Source organism: Neoarius graeffei, chromosome 7, assembly GCF_027579695.1.
Source record: "Neoarius graeffei isolate fNeoGra1 chromosome 7, fNeoGra1.pri, whole genome shotgun sequence".
NCBI lineage: Eukaryota > Metazoa > Chordata > Actinopteri > Siluriformes > Ariidae > Neoarius > Neoarius graeffei.
Genome location: NC_083575.1, coordinates 97,739,449 through 97,754,171, shown reverse-complemented (window position 1 = coordinate 97,754,171; position 14,723 = coordinate 97,739,449). Strand labels below are relative to the sequence as shown.

The 14,723-nt window shown below is 45.9% G+C and overlaps 1 protein-coding gene across 5 annotated transcripts in view; it reads right to left on the bottom strand.

Moving 5' to 3' along the window:
- The window catches only part of cntln (centlein, centrosomal protein), a 189,865-nt gene that overhangs the window by 23,367 nt on the left and 151,775 nt on the right, over positions 1–14,723 (bottom strand). For all 5 annotated transcript variants that reach the window (XM_060926631.1, XM_060926634.1, XM_060926635.1 and 2 more), the window contains exons 20-21: positions 13,497–13,574; positions 13,220–13,419 (exon numbers count right to left, since the gene is read on the bottom strand). In XM_060926631.1, coding sequence (XP_060782614.1) covers positions 13,220–13,419; positions 13,497–13,574 — 278 coding nt within the window. The remainder of the gene's footprint in view (positions 1–13,219; positions 13,420–13,496; positions 13,575–14,723) is intronic.

Genomic DNA, 14,723 nt, shown 5'->3' with positions numbered 1-14,723 from the left:
ATCATCTACAGTGCATAATATCATCAAAAGATTCAGAGAATCTGGAAGAATCTCTGTGCGTAAGGGTCAAGGCCGGAAAACCATACCGGGTGCCCGTGATCTTCAGGCCCTTAGACGGCACTGCATCACATACAGGCATGCTTCTGTATTGGAAATCACAAAATGGGCTCAGGAATATTTCCAGAGAACATTATCTGTGAACACAATTCACTGTGCCATCTGCCGTTGCCAGCTAAAACTCTATAGTTCAAAGAAGAAGCCGTATCTAAACATGATCCAGAAGCGCAGACGTCTTCTCTGGGCCAAGGCTCATTTAAAATGGACTGTGGCAAAGTGGAAAACTGTTCTGTGGTCAGACGAATCAAAATTTAAAGTTCTTTATGGAAATCAGGGACGCCGTGTCATTCGGACTAAAGAGGAGAAGGACGACCCAAGTTGTTATCAGCGCTCAGTTCAGAAGCCTGCATCTCTGATGGTATGGGGTTGCATTAGTGCGTGTGGCATGGGCAGCTTACACATCTGGAAAGACACCATCAATGCTGAAAGGTATATCCAGGTTCTAGAGCAACATATGCTCCCATCCAGACGACGTCTCTTTCAGGGAAGACCTTGCATTTTCCAACATGACAATGCCAAACCACATACTGCATCAATTACAGCATCATGGCTGCGTAGAAGAAGGGTCCGGGTACTGAACTGGCCAGCCTGCAGTCCAGATCTTTCACCCATAGAAAACATTTGGCGCATCATAAAACGGAAGATACGACAAAAAAGACCTAAGACAGTTGAGCAACTAGAATCCTACATTAGACAAGAATGGGTTAACATTCCTCTCCCTAAACTTGAGCAACTTGTCTCCTCAGTCCCCAGACGTTTACAGACTGTTGTAAAGAGAAAAGGGGATGTCTCACAGTGGTAAACATGGCCTTGTCCCAACTTTTTTGAGATGTGTTGTTGTCATGAAATTTAAAATCACCTAATTTTTCTCTTTAAATGATACATTTTCTCAGTTTAAACATTTGATATGTCGTCTATGTTCTATTCTAAATAAAATATGGAATTTTGAAACTTCCACATCATTGCATTCCGTTTTTATTTACAATTTGTACTTTGTCCCAACTTTTTTGGAATCGGGGTTGTAGAAAGAGTTAAGGAAATCAAATTTCTTGGAACAACTACTGATGAAAAACTCAGCTGGAAATCACATATAAAAAACATACAATCCAAAGTATCAAGAAGTATTGCAATATTAAACAAAGTTAAAGAGTTTCTGGATCACAATTCACTTCGGATTCTTTACTGTTCCCTGGTTTCACCTTATTTAAGTTATTGTGCAGAGGTATGGGGCAATAATTACAAAAATACAATACATTCATTATTCATTCTCCAAAAAAGAGCAATAAGGATTATACACAAGGCTGGTTATCGGGATCGTACAAATACATTATTCTTACAGTCAGAAATACTGAAATTTGCAGATCTGGTGGACTATCAAACAGCACAAATCTTATTCGAAGCAAACAATAATCAACTACCACATAATATTCAAAAACTGTTCCCTGAAAGAGAAGGGAGTTATAATTTAAGGGGTTTATTTAAATAAAAAAATTATAGGGTGCGCACAACCAAGAAAAGTTTTTGTATTTCTGTTTGTTTGTGGGGTGAAGTGGTGGAACAGTTTAAATGAGGAGCTCAAGGGATGTCCAGACATGAAGCGGTTTAAAAAGATGTACAAAAATTTGATTTTCACAAGGTATAAGGATGAAGGGGATTAATCATAACTGGCTGTTTATTGTGTAAATTTTCTTTTTTTCTTTTGTGAGTCTTCATCTATTTGTTTTGTTTTTATTTTGTTCTCCATTGTGAGTGTGGTATTTTTAGTAAACTTATGTGTAGACATATGGATATACACATATAATTAATTAATTATATGATACAGTCATAGAGAACTGATATCTGAATAGTTGAAGTAATGAGTAATATACAGTGTATGTATATATGTGTGTGTATAAGGAAGCTCGATAAACAATTTATATTGACTAAAGTAGAGGGGTGGGATTAAATAAGTTTTTACTTCAGTCCACTTCTTTTCGGACATGTAAACTCAAAACTGCTTAGTGCGTCCTTGTTTGTATTTTTGTCTTGATTTTGATATATTATTATTACCTATATTATTTAAGGTTTATTTTCTAATTTAGTGGCTTTTTACGTGTTTTTATTGCAAATGCTGTTTTGTTTTTCTTGTTATCTGCTTATTTATTCATTGTTTGTTTACATGTTTGAAATAAACTATCATCATCACCTCCTTAGTGCAGCTTTTTGACACCAGTCTATCATTCCATTCTCCTTGATAGACTAGAAAATATTGGAGTTAAGTAAACGGCCCTCTTCAGGTCTTATTTAACTGATTGTTATCAGTTTGTTGATGCAAATGGTGAGTTCTATATGCATGCTAAAATAAAGTTTGGTGTTCCACAAGGTTCTGTCTTGGGCCCACTGCTTTTTTCTTTATATACTGTATGTTTCCTCTGGGTGATATTATTCATAAACATTGTATTAGTTTCCACTGTTATGCTGATGACACACAGTTGGATGTTTCTGCAAAACCAGATGAGAGACACCAGCTTAATAGAATTGAGGAATGTGTAAAAGACATTAGACACTGGATGCTTATTAACTTCCTTCTACGTAATCCTGACAAGACAGAAATACAACCCCAAATCAGAAAAAGTTGGAACGGTGTGGAAAATGCAAATAAAAAAATAATGCAATGATTTCAAAATTTCTATGACTTGTATTTCATTGCAGGCAGAATGAAACCAAGATATTTCATGTTTTGTTGGTCAACTTCATTTCATTTCTTCATATAGGGGAGAGCGGGGTAAGATGAGCCAGGGGGTAAGATGAGCCACCCCCTGTTTCTAAGAAACAGTAAACAATTGTGACCATGTGACCACATTCAAAGGGGGCCGGGACCATTTACTTACACTTGTGGAGAGGAGCACCACATGTCAAACTAGGTGAGGGACATATTTATAAAAATGTGTTTTTGTGCTTTCTAAGTCAATTCCATGTTTGTCCACAGTGAAGATGATTTAGAGAAGACAAAAGTAGAATAATATTTAGACACATTAGGGTTAAGTTAGTGGCTTTCTAAGCTATGATATGAATGCTAATAAAAATAATTTTGATTAGCCTAATCCCCTTTATTAGCATTTTTCTACAAAATGGTGGCCATGGGGTAAGATGAGCCATTAGATGTGGGGCAAGTTGAGCCACTGGCTCAACTTACCCCATTGGTGGCTGAGCTTACCCAATATGGATGACACTTAAGTTTTCACATTTACTGGTCATATATGACAACAACATATATATATATATATATATATATATATATATATATATATATATATATATATATATGACATCAGATGAGGAAGACCAGTTGTTAGATGTGGGGGATTATGTTGTGGCAAAATTCACGGGGAAGAAGAAAGTGCATTTCTTCATTGGCCAGATAATCAAATTGGATGTCTTCGAAATAGAGGCAAGATTTCTCAAAAGAAGCTGGTCATGCCATGGCTCTGCAAGAAAGCCAACCTTTGTCTTCAAAGAGAAAGATGAGGCTGTCCTGTCAAGACAGGATATTGTGAAAAAATTGCCCCGCCCCTTTACTGTTGGGGGGACAGCACGGAGGGAGAGGCAAATGGTGTTCCCTTGCCATTTGAACGCTTGGAACATTGAATAATGATGAAATGATTGAATGATTGATGGAATGATTGCTGCATGTTTTAGCAATGTTTTAACCTACTGAAAGAAATAAGATTCTTTTGGCACTGTTCTACTGTTTTAGTAATTTCTATAATATAGTATATCTCTCATTCCCTCTCTAACCATCCCTCTTTCTATCTATCTACGCATATCTCTCTCTCTCTATCCATCTATCTATCCCTCCCTATCTATCCCTCGTTCTATCACCTCTCTCTTCATCTCCCCTTCTCTATGCAACGGCCCTATCCCCCACTTGATTGACTTGACTTGATTCATTGATTGCATTTCTAATAATAAAAGTTGTTTACTTTGTTAACCTAACATGTTTTGTGTTGGCTCAATTTACCCCACACAGTGGCTCATCTTACCCCGTGCATGGGGTAAGTTGAGCCACTTGACATTTTTTTTTCAAGAGGTAATATCACTCTAACCATAAGAGCTTATCAATTATGTTTTGCTCAGATAGTAACAGTACACTTTGAAATTTGGTATGGTGTGTAGACTGGAAGCAAAAATGGCTTTAACATGTAGTTATGATGAAAAATGTAAAAAGTGGCTCATCTTACCCCACTCTCCCCTACTACTGCATCTCAAACAATTAGGAGGTCATGAAAAAGTTTTTATTTTTTTGTAATTTAATTCACAAAAGTAAGCTTTTCATATATTTTATATTCATTATACGTAAAGTGAAATATTTCAAGCTTTTTTGTGTTAATTTGATGATTATGGCTTGTAGCTTGTGAAAATCAGAAGTCCAGTATCTCAAATAATTATTAGAATATTTTTTAAGATCAATTTAAATAAGGATTTACAATACAGAAATGTCCAACTTCTGAAAAGTATGTTCATTTACACACTCAGTACTTGGTTGGGGCTCCTTTATCATGAATTACTGTATCAGTGCGGTGTGGCATGGAGGTGATCAGCCTGTGGCACTGCTGAGGTGTTATTGAAGCACAGGTTGTTTTGATTGTGGCCTTCAGCTCGTCTGTATTTTTGGGTCGGGTGTTTCTCATCTTCCTCTTGACAATACCCCATAGATTCTTTCTGGGGTTCAGGTCAGGTGAGTCGGCTGGCCAGTCAAGCACAGTAATATCAGCATCAGTAAACCATTTGGTAGTAGTTCTGGCACTGTGTGTAGGTGCCAAGTCCTGCTGGATAAAACACAGTGGACCAACACCAGCAGATCACATGGCACCCCAAATCATCACAGACTGTGGAAACTTCACACTGGACTTCAAACCCCTTGGACTCTGTGTCTCTCCCTCTTCCTCCAGACTCTGGGACCTTGATTTCCAAATGAAATGCAAAATTTACTTTCATCTGAAAAGAGGACTTTGGACCACTGAGCAACAGTTCAGTTCTTTCCTTTGCCCAGGTAAGACACTTCTGGCATTTTCTCTGGTTCAGGAGTGGCTTGATATTAGGAATGCGACAGTTGTAACCCCTTTCTTGAAGACGTCTGTGTGTGGTGGCTCTTGATGCACTGACACCAGCCTCAGTCCTCTCCTTGTGAAGCTCTCCCAAGTTCTTGAATCATCTTTTCTTGACGATCCCCTCCTAGAACTGCCACCTTATTGTGGTGGAGGGGTTTGTGTGCTTGAATGATCCTAGGAGCTATGTTGTCGGGGGCATTATGCCCCTGGTAGGGTTTCCCAAGGCAGACAGGTCCTAGGTGACAGGCCAGACCAAGAGCAGTTCACCAAAAACCCCCTATGGAGAAAAAATCCAGGACCGTGACGTCGCCTGGTAGGACGCAGCCGGGGCCCCACCCTGGAGCCAGGCCCGGGGTTGGGGCTCGTATGCGAGCGCTTGGTGGCCGGGCCTTTGCCCATGGGGCCCGGTCGGGCTCAGCCCCAAGAGGTGATGTGGGCCCGACCTCCTGTGGGTTCACCACCCACAGAGGTAGCAGTAGGGGTTTGGTGCAATGTGGATTGGGTGGCAGTCGAAGGCAGGGGCCTCGACGACCTGATCCCCGGACACAGCGGCTGGCTGTTGGGACATGAAATGTCACTTCGCTGGGGGGGAAGGAGCCTGAGCTTGTGCGGGAGGTTGAGAGGTACCGGCTAGAGATAGTCGGGCTCACCTCCACGCATAGCTTGGGCTCTGGAACCCAGCTCCTCGAGAGGGGCTGGACTTTCCACTTCTCTGGAGTCGCCCGTGGTGAGCGGCGGCGGGCTGGTGTGGGCTTGCTTATAGCTCCCCAGCTCAGCCGCCATGTGTTGGAGTTTACCCCAGTGAACGAGAGGGTCGCCTCTCTGCGCCTTCGGATTGGGGAGAGGGCTCTTGCTGTTGTTTGTGCCTACGGGCCAAATAGCAGTATAGAGTATCCGGCCTTCTTGGAGTCCCTGGGAGAGGTACTGAGGGGTGCTCAGACTGGGGACTCCATTGTGCTACTGGGGGACTTCAATGCTCACGTGGGCGACGACAGTGTCACCTGGAGGGGCGTGGTTGGGAGGAACGGCCTCCCCGATCTGAACCCGAGTGGTGTTTTGTTATTGGACTTCTGTGCTAGTCACGGTTTGTCCATAACGAACACCATGTTCGAGCATAGGGGTGTCCATAAGTGCACGTGGCACCAGGACACCTTAGGTCGGAGGTCGATGATCGACTTTGTAGTCGTTTCATCTGATCTCCGGCCCTATGTCTTGGACACTCGGGTGAAGAGAGGGGCTGAGCTGTCAACTGATCACCACCTGGTGGTGAGTTGGATCCGCTGGCGGAGGAGGAAGTTGGACAGACCTGGCAGGCCTAAACGTATGGTGAAGGTCTGCTGGGAACGTCTGGCCGAGCACTCTGTTGGGGAGGTCTTTAACTCCCACCTCCGGGAGAGCTTTTCCCAGCTTCCGAGGGAGGCGGGGGACATTGAGTCTGAGTGGACCATGTTCTCTACCTCCATTGTGGACGCAGCTGTTCGGAGCTGTGGCCGCAAGGTCTCCGGTGCCTGTCGTGGCGGCAATCCCCGAACCCGGTGGTGGACACCGGAAGTAAGGGATGCCGTCAAGCTGAAGAAGGAGTCCTATCGGGCCATGTTGACCTCCGGGACTCCTGAGGCAGCCGATGGGTATCGGCAGGCCAGGCGTGCTGCAGATCGGGCAGTTGCGGAGGCAAAAACTCGGAACTGGGAGGAGTTCGGGGAGGCCATGGAGAAGGACTATCGGTCGGCCTCGAAGAAATTCTGGCAAACCGTCCGGCGCCTCAGGAGGGGGAAGCAGTACTCTGCCAACACTGTTTACAGTGCGGGTGGGGAGCTGTTGACCTCGACTGGGGACATTGTCGGGCGATGGAAGGAATACTTTGAGGATCTCCTCAATCCCACCGTCATGTCTTCCACTGAGGAGACTGAGGCTGATGACTCAGAGGTGGACTCGTCCATTATCCAAGCCGAAGTCACTGAGGTGGTTTGCAAGCTCCTCGGTGGCAAGGCACAGGGGGTGGATGAGATCCGCCCTGAGTATCTCAAGTCTCTGGATGTTGTGGGGCTGTCTTGGTTGACACGCCTCTGCAACATCGCGTGGCGGTCGGGGACAGTGCCTCTGGAGTGGCAGACTGGGGTGGTGGTCCCTCTTTTTAAGAAAGGGGACCGGAGAGTGTGCTCCAATTATAGGGGAATCACACTTCTCAGCCTCCCAGGGAAAGTTTACTCCAGGGTACTGGAGAGGAGAATTCGACCAATAGTCGAACCTCGGATCCAGGAGGAACAATGCGGTTTTCGTCCTGGTCGCGGAACACTGGACCAGCTCTATACCCTTCATAGGGTGCTCGAGGGTTCATGGGAGTTTGCCCAACCAGTCCACATGTGCTTTGTGGATCTGGAGAAGGCATTCGACCGTGTCCCCCGTGGTATTCTGTGGGGGGTGCTTCGGGAGTATGGGGTTCGGGGCTCTTTGCTAAGGGCTGTCCGGTCCCTGTACGAATGGAGCAGGAGTCTGGTTCGCATTGCCGGCAGTAAGTCAGACCTGTTCCCAGTGCATGTTGGACTCCGGCAGGGCTGCCCTTTGTCACCGGTTCTGTTCATAATTTTTATGGACAGAATTTCTAGGCGCAGCCAGGGGCCGGAAGGAATCCTGTTTGGGAACCACAGGATTTCATCTCTGCTTTTTGTGGATGATGTTGTCCTGTTGGCTTCTTCAAACCAGGACCTTCAGCATGCACTGGGGCGGTTTGCAGTCGAGTGTGAAGCGGCTGGGATGAGAATCAGCACCTCCAAGTCCGAGGCCATGGTTCTCGACCGGAAAAGGGTGGCTTGCCCTCTCCAGGTTGGTGGAGAAGTCCTGCCTCAAGTGGAGGAGTTTAAGTATCTCGGGATCTTGTTCACGAGTGAGGGAAGGATGGAGCGTGAGATCGACAGGCGGATCGGTGCAGCCTCCGCAGTGATGCGGTCGCTTTACCGGTCCGTCGTGGTGAAGAAGGAGCTGAGCCAAAAGGCGAAGCTCTCAATTTACCGGTCGATCTACGTTCCGACTCTCACCTATGGTCATGAGCTTTGGGTAATGACAGAAAGAACAAGATCGTGGATACAAGCAGCTGAAATGAGTTTCCTTCGCAGGGTGGCTGGGCACTCCCTTAGAGATAGGGTGAGAAGCACAGTCACTCGGGAGGAGCTCGGAGTAGAGCCGCTGCTCCTCCACATCGAGAGGAACCAGCTGAGGTGGCTCGGGCATCTTTTTCGGATGCCTCCTGGACGCCTCCCTGGGGAGGTGTTCCAGGCATGTCCCCCCGGGAGGAGGCCCCGGGGAAGACCCAGGACACGCTGGAGGGACTATGTCTCTCGGCTGGCCTGGGAACGCCTCGGTGTTCTTCCCGAGGAGCTGGCCGAGGTGTCTGGGGAAAGGGAAGTTTGGGCTTCCATGCTTAGACTGCTGCCTCCGCGACCCGGTCCCGGATAAGCGGAAGAAGACGAGACGAGACGAGACGATCTTTTCTTGACGATCCTCTCAAGGCTGCGCTCATCCCTGTTGCTTGTGCACCTTTTCCAGCCAGCCTTTTCAGCAATGACCTTCTGTGGCTTACTCTCCTTGCGGAGGGTGTCGATGGTCATCTTCTGGACAATGATCAAGTCAGCAGTCTTCCCTCTGACTGTGGTTGCATGTACTAAACTAAACCAAGAGAAACATGGTATTTATAATGTTTTATTCAAACTCAAAATTAAGTATTCTCATATTGAGATTTAAAAAGGGCGGCACGGTGGTGTAGTGGTTAGCGCTGTCGCCTCACAGCAAGAAGGTCCGGGTTCGAGCCCCGTGGCCGGCGAGGGCCTTTCTGTGTGGAGTTTGCATGTTCTCCCCGTGTCCGCGTGGGTTTCCTCCGGGTGCTCCGGTTTCCCCCACAGTCCAAAGACATGCAGGTTATCCTGCATGTAGAACAGGATAAAGTGGCTACAGATAATGAGATGAGATGAAATGCTTGAAATATTTTCGTTTACATGTAATGAATCTAAAATATATAAAATTTCCACTTTCTTAAATAACTGATGGAAAATATTAAACTTTTTCACGATATTCTAATTGATTGAGATGCAGTAGTACATCTATTCCTGTGTTTCAGGCCTGCAATACATTCCAAAAAAAAGTTGGGGTGAGGTAATTTAGAGCTAGTAATGAGGTAAAACAATTAAATAACGATGTGATGGGAAACAGGTGATGTCAAAAGGTGACTATAATCATGATTTGGTACAAAATCAGTACCCAGGAAAGGCCTAGTCTTTGAAGAGTAAAGATGGGCCAAGAATCTCCAGTTTGTCAACAAATGCATGAGAAAATTATTGAAATGTTTAAAAACAATGTTCCTCAAAGAAAGATAGGAAGGGATTTGGATATTTCACCCTCTACAGTGCAGAATATCATTAAACGATTCAAGGAATCTGGAGAAATTTCGATGCATAAAGGGCTCAAGCCGAATCTGAACCCCCGTGATCTCCGATCCCTCTGACTACACTGTATCAAGAACTGTCATTCATTTATTACTGATAAAACCACATGGGATTACTTTAGTAAACCTTTGTCAAGCTCTACAGTACGGAGTTACATCCACAAACACCACTTAAAACTTTACTGTGCAAAAAGGAAGCCTTATGTAAACTGTGTCTGGAAGCGCCGTCGACTTCGCTGGGCTCAGAGGCATCTGGGATGGACCATAAGACAATGCAAACATGTACTGTGGTTAGACGAATCAGTATTCCAGGTCTTTTTTGTAAGAAATGGACGCTGTATGCTCCGGACCAAAGAGGAAAAGGACCATCCAGACTGTTACCAGGAACAAGTCTAAAAGCCAGGGTGTGTCATGGTATGGGGTTGTGTCAGTGCCCTTGGTGTGCTGGAGCATTAATGCAGAAAAGTACACTGAGATGTTGGAGCAACATATGCTGTCTTCAAGACAACATCTTTTCCAGGCTATCTGCTGGTACCCCATATAGTGAAGGCTACATCAGAGGCAGAGCCTTTTCTTACAAAGCCTCACAGTTATAGAACAGCCTTCCAAGTAGTATTCGGGACTCAGACATAGTCTCGGTGTTTAAGTCTCGGCTGAAAACATATCTGTTTAGTCAAGCCTTTTGTGAACAGTTTTTATTAGGTAAAGGAGTAGATCTGGTGGGTCCTCAGGCTTAAAGTGTTTTGGCCCCACCTGTCCAGCTTCCAAGCCGGACACTTAACTAAGACTGTACGTCTTTCCATCAGTGAGGCACTTCATGCAGCACATGTTGCCTCCTTCTTGGATCTTTCTGCTGCATTTGACACTGTTGATCACACCATCCCCCTGTCATCCTTATCAGCTCAAGGGATCTGTGGGACAGCCCTACACTGGTTCAAGTCCTACCTCTTTGGTTGCTCCTTCCAGGTTACCTAGTCTGGTACTGTATCAGCACTTACCCACTTCTCTTCTCCCTCTACACCCAGTCTCTTGGCCCAATTATCTCTACTCACGGTCTATCCTACCACTACGATGCTGACGACACCCAACTGTTTCTCTCTTTTTCTCCTTCTGACACAGATCTCCACTCGCACCTCTGCTTACCTGTGTGACATCCAGAGTTGGATGGACAACCATCACCTGAGGCTCAACCCAGGCAAGACAGAAGTAATCTACATTCCTGCTCCATCCTCTCCAATCCTGGACATTGTCATCTCCCTTGGGGACATCTCTAGGTCACCTTCACCCAGTGTGAAGAACCTAGGGGTCGTGTTCAACGACAAACTCTCCTCCTCAGCGAACATCACTGCAGTGACCTGGATGTGTAGATTCCTCCTCTACAACATCCGAAGCATCTGCCCTTTTCTTACCACCTACTCTACTCAGCTCCTGGTCCAAGCGCTGATCCTCTCCCACCTGGACTACTGCAACTCTCTCTTGCTGGCCCTCCAGCTTCTGCCATCAGACCCCAACAGCTCATCCAGAACACTGCAGCTCGCCTGGTCTACAACCTTCCTCGTTCTCCCATTTCACCCCTCTGCTTGCTGACCTGCACTGGCTACCTATTGCAGCTCGCATCAAACTTAAGACATTGGTGCTAGCTTACCAGGCTCTCAAGGGGTTAGGGCCAGCATACCTCCAGAGTCTGATTTGCCCCTACACACCAGCCAGATCCCTATGCTCTGCTGCTACTGGTTGCCTGGCCCCTCCTCCTCTCTGCTCCTGGCCAGCCCACTCAAGACTGCTGTCTATCCTGGTTTCCTGTTGGTGGAATGACCTTCCTTTTGAGGTCAGAGCTGCTGACTCCCTAACCACCTTCAAGTGCAGACTGAAGACCCACCTCTTCAGGCTGCACCTCTCCCCTTCTTCCCTGCCCACTGTGTAACTATGTTTCGGTTTTGACCAACCCAGGCTGTGTATGGTCTAGCCTGGGGTTAGCGGTTTTGAGTACTCTATTTATAGTTTGTATGGTTGGTTTGTTTCCTTGGCTGTTTGAGTGTTGGTATTTCAACAGCATATTTCACTAGGTATTGCTTGTCAACTTGTTCAGTTGGCACTTGAACTTTATTGTCTAGAAGTTCAGCACTTCGTGTACCTGACTTTTACACTCGTTGTATGTCACTCTGGATAACAGCGTCTGTTAAATGACATGTAATGTAATGGTAAACTGGGATGTATGGATGCTGTCTCCCCCACCCCACACACAGACACACACACATTCACTTGGGTTTGTTGATGGTGTAGTGGCTGCTGCTTTATGTCCCAGAGCTCCCTCATGACTGTGTTACCTTCTGGCTCTCCTTTTTAGTTATGCCGTCATAGTTAGTCTTGCCAGAGTCCCTGTTTGCACACATTGCAAAATGTACACTGTTCTTCACCATTACATGATGAGGAGCAAACTGAACAATCTGTATTTCTCTGTCCATCTGTTAAAACAGACTTCCTGTTAAACTATAATGAATTTCCTGGTTACACAGTTGTACTTTGTGTCTCTATAGGACACAGTTATAGAAATGAGTTATTTATAATCACGCTATTTGTTATCACCCAGATGAGGATGGGTTCCCTTTAGAGTCTGGTTCCTCTCGAGGTTTCTTCCTGAGGGAGTTTTTCCTCAACACCATCACCTCCGGCTTCATCATCAGGGATACATTTTGTAAAATGATATCTGTAAAATGTACATCTGGAATTTATATATTTCTGTTCAGATGATTTGTGATGATGTCTATTGTTAAAAGCCCTATAGAAATAAAATTGAATTGAATTGTGTGTGTGTGTGTGGGTGGGGTGGGGGGTTCAGCATGTTTCAGCCAGAGTGACACACTAACTGTAAGGAGACACTCGTGTGTGACAGCAGGTACTTATGTTCTTGTGCATGTCGGAAACATGACACACAGCAGAAGTGTGCGTGTGTGTCAGTCCTGTCAATATGTGTGTGTGCGCGCGCGCACGCAGGAAATAAAAGTGACAGAGCGATGAAAGTGTCATATTGCCGTTGGAGATCTTGCACTCATGCCTAACAATACCCCCCCCACTTGGTCACTATCCAATCCGATGACAGAAAATTCAGCCAATTAGAAGAGGAGCGGTGTGTGTCGGGGCAGTGGGGCACGACACCTACTGCCCTCATATGCCCATATTAATACTCCAACACACACACATTCCCAAAGCAACAGTCATCAGTAGTAATGGCAGAGATACTTGTGTGTGTGTGTGTGTGGGGTTGACCTCTTGTATGAGGGAGTTTCTTAATCAGGTCCCAGTTGAGCAGCTTCTGCCCTGTCTACGCCATCCAAACACACCACACACACCACAGTGAGTGTTTACGCTGTCTCTGTGTAAACATGTCCACAGTCAACACACACACTTGGAGAGGCGCTGGAAGCCTGACCTCTGCACACGCGCGCACACAAAATAAACATAATATACTGACAGTTGTACTGCATAAAGTATTGGCGCCCCGTAATCTTGTGGTGGTTTAGTCTCAGTACACCGTGTGTGTGTGTGTATATATGTGTGTGTGCGTGCGCGTACGGACCTGCAGTGTGTGTGTCAGTGTCTGCAGTTCAGTGTGCGCGCGCTGGTATTTGAGTTGCTCGTCGTGCGCTGCCCTGCTGGCCGCCTGCAGAACTGCAACCTGCTGCTGGAGACAGGCGAGCCTCTGAGTGAACACAGCACACCCAAGTCTCCTCTTCATCACCCTCCTCCTCCTCCTCAGCACTGCATTCTCACACACTCCTGAAGGGGAAACACACACAATCAGGAGTGTAAAACCTCAGCATGAGTGTGTGTTAGCGGAGTGGCATGGTGTTTACCTGCTCCCTTCATCACCACACACCTCCTGCTCTTCATCATCACCCTCCTCTTCCTCATTTCAGTGTCCTGCTGCAACACTGACACAAAACATCAACACACGTGTAAAGTTGCGCGCACACACACACACACACACACACACACACACACACACACAGGTTTAATCATCAGTTCCAGAATATTCCACACACACTATCCGTACTGTCCCAATTACAATAAGCCACCTACGTATGTAGCATAAAACAGCTCTTAAAACAGTACATTATTATGTCATCTAAGGATATGATGACATCATCAAAAAGCACCACACTGCCATGGAGAGACGAGAACACACACTTATGATGCCATTTAACTTACGACACTAAACAGTGTGTCAGAACAGGACACCATGATAGGTTAACTGTAACCATTTCAATACACTACTCAGTTCCCTACATGCACTCTGGGACACGCCCAATCTCACTCTTGAGGTACACTTGACTTCAGAGGGAGTGCATTAGATTGTGAGGTAGCTGCGGACAGATCGGAGTCACACAAGCTAACAGAGTATCAGAAAAATACAGCAGCTAAACTGTAGTAAGTGACAGAGGCATCCTATTCCGATACACTCTGTAGTGTGGGAATGTGTGGATTGGGACGGAGCCAATGAGAGTGAGAGACAATTAAAGCAGTAAATTATTCAAAAAATTATTAAATTATTTGAGAGTTTATTTTTGTGCAGCAGTAGAGGTATGTATGTGTGTGTGCTCGCACGTGTGTGTAATGGCTGTGTGTGGTGCTGTGTGATGTCATGATAAGACAGATTTTGCAGTTTTCTCCCTCACCTTGGACAAGAAGTGATGCACTGTTTACAGGAGGTGATCTTGAGTGCACAGGAGGTGATGTGGCATGTAGAGGAAGTGTTGTTGAGTGCACAGGAGGTGATGTGGCGTGTACAGGAGGTGTTGTTGAGTGTACAGGAGGTGATGTTGCGTGTACAGGAGGTGATGTTGAGTGTAGAGGAGGTGATGTTGAGTGCACAGGAGGTGATGTTGAGTGCACAGGAGGTGATGTTGAGTGCACAGGAGGTGATGTTGAGTGCACAGGAGGTGATGTGGCGTGCACAGGAGGTGATGTGGCGTGAACAGGAGGTGTTGTTGAGTGCACAGGAGGTGATGTTGAGTGCACAGGAGGTGATGTGGCGTGCACAGGAGGTGATGTGGCGTGCACAGGAGGTGATGTTGCGTGAA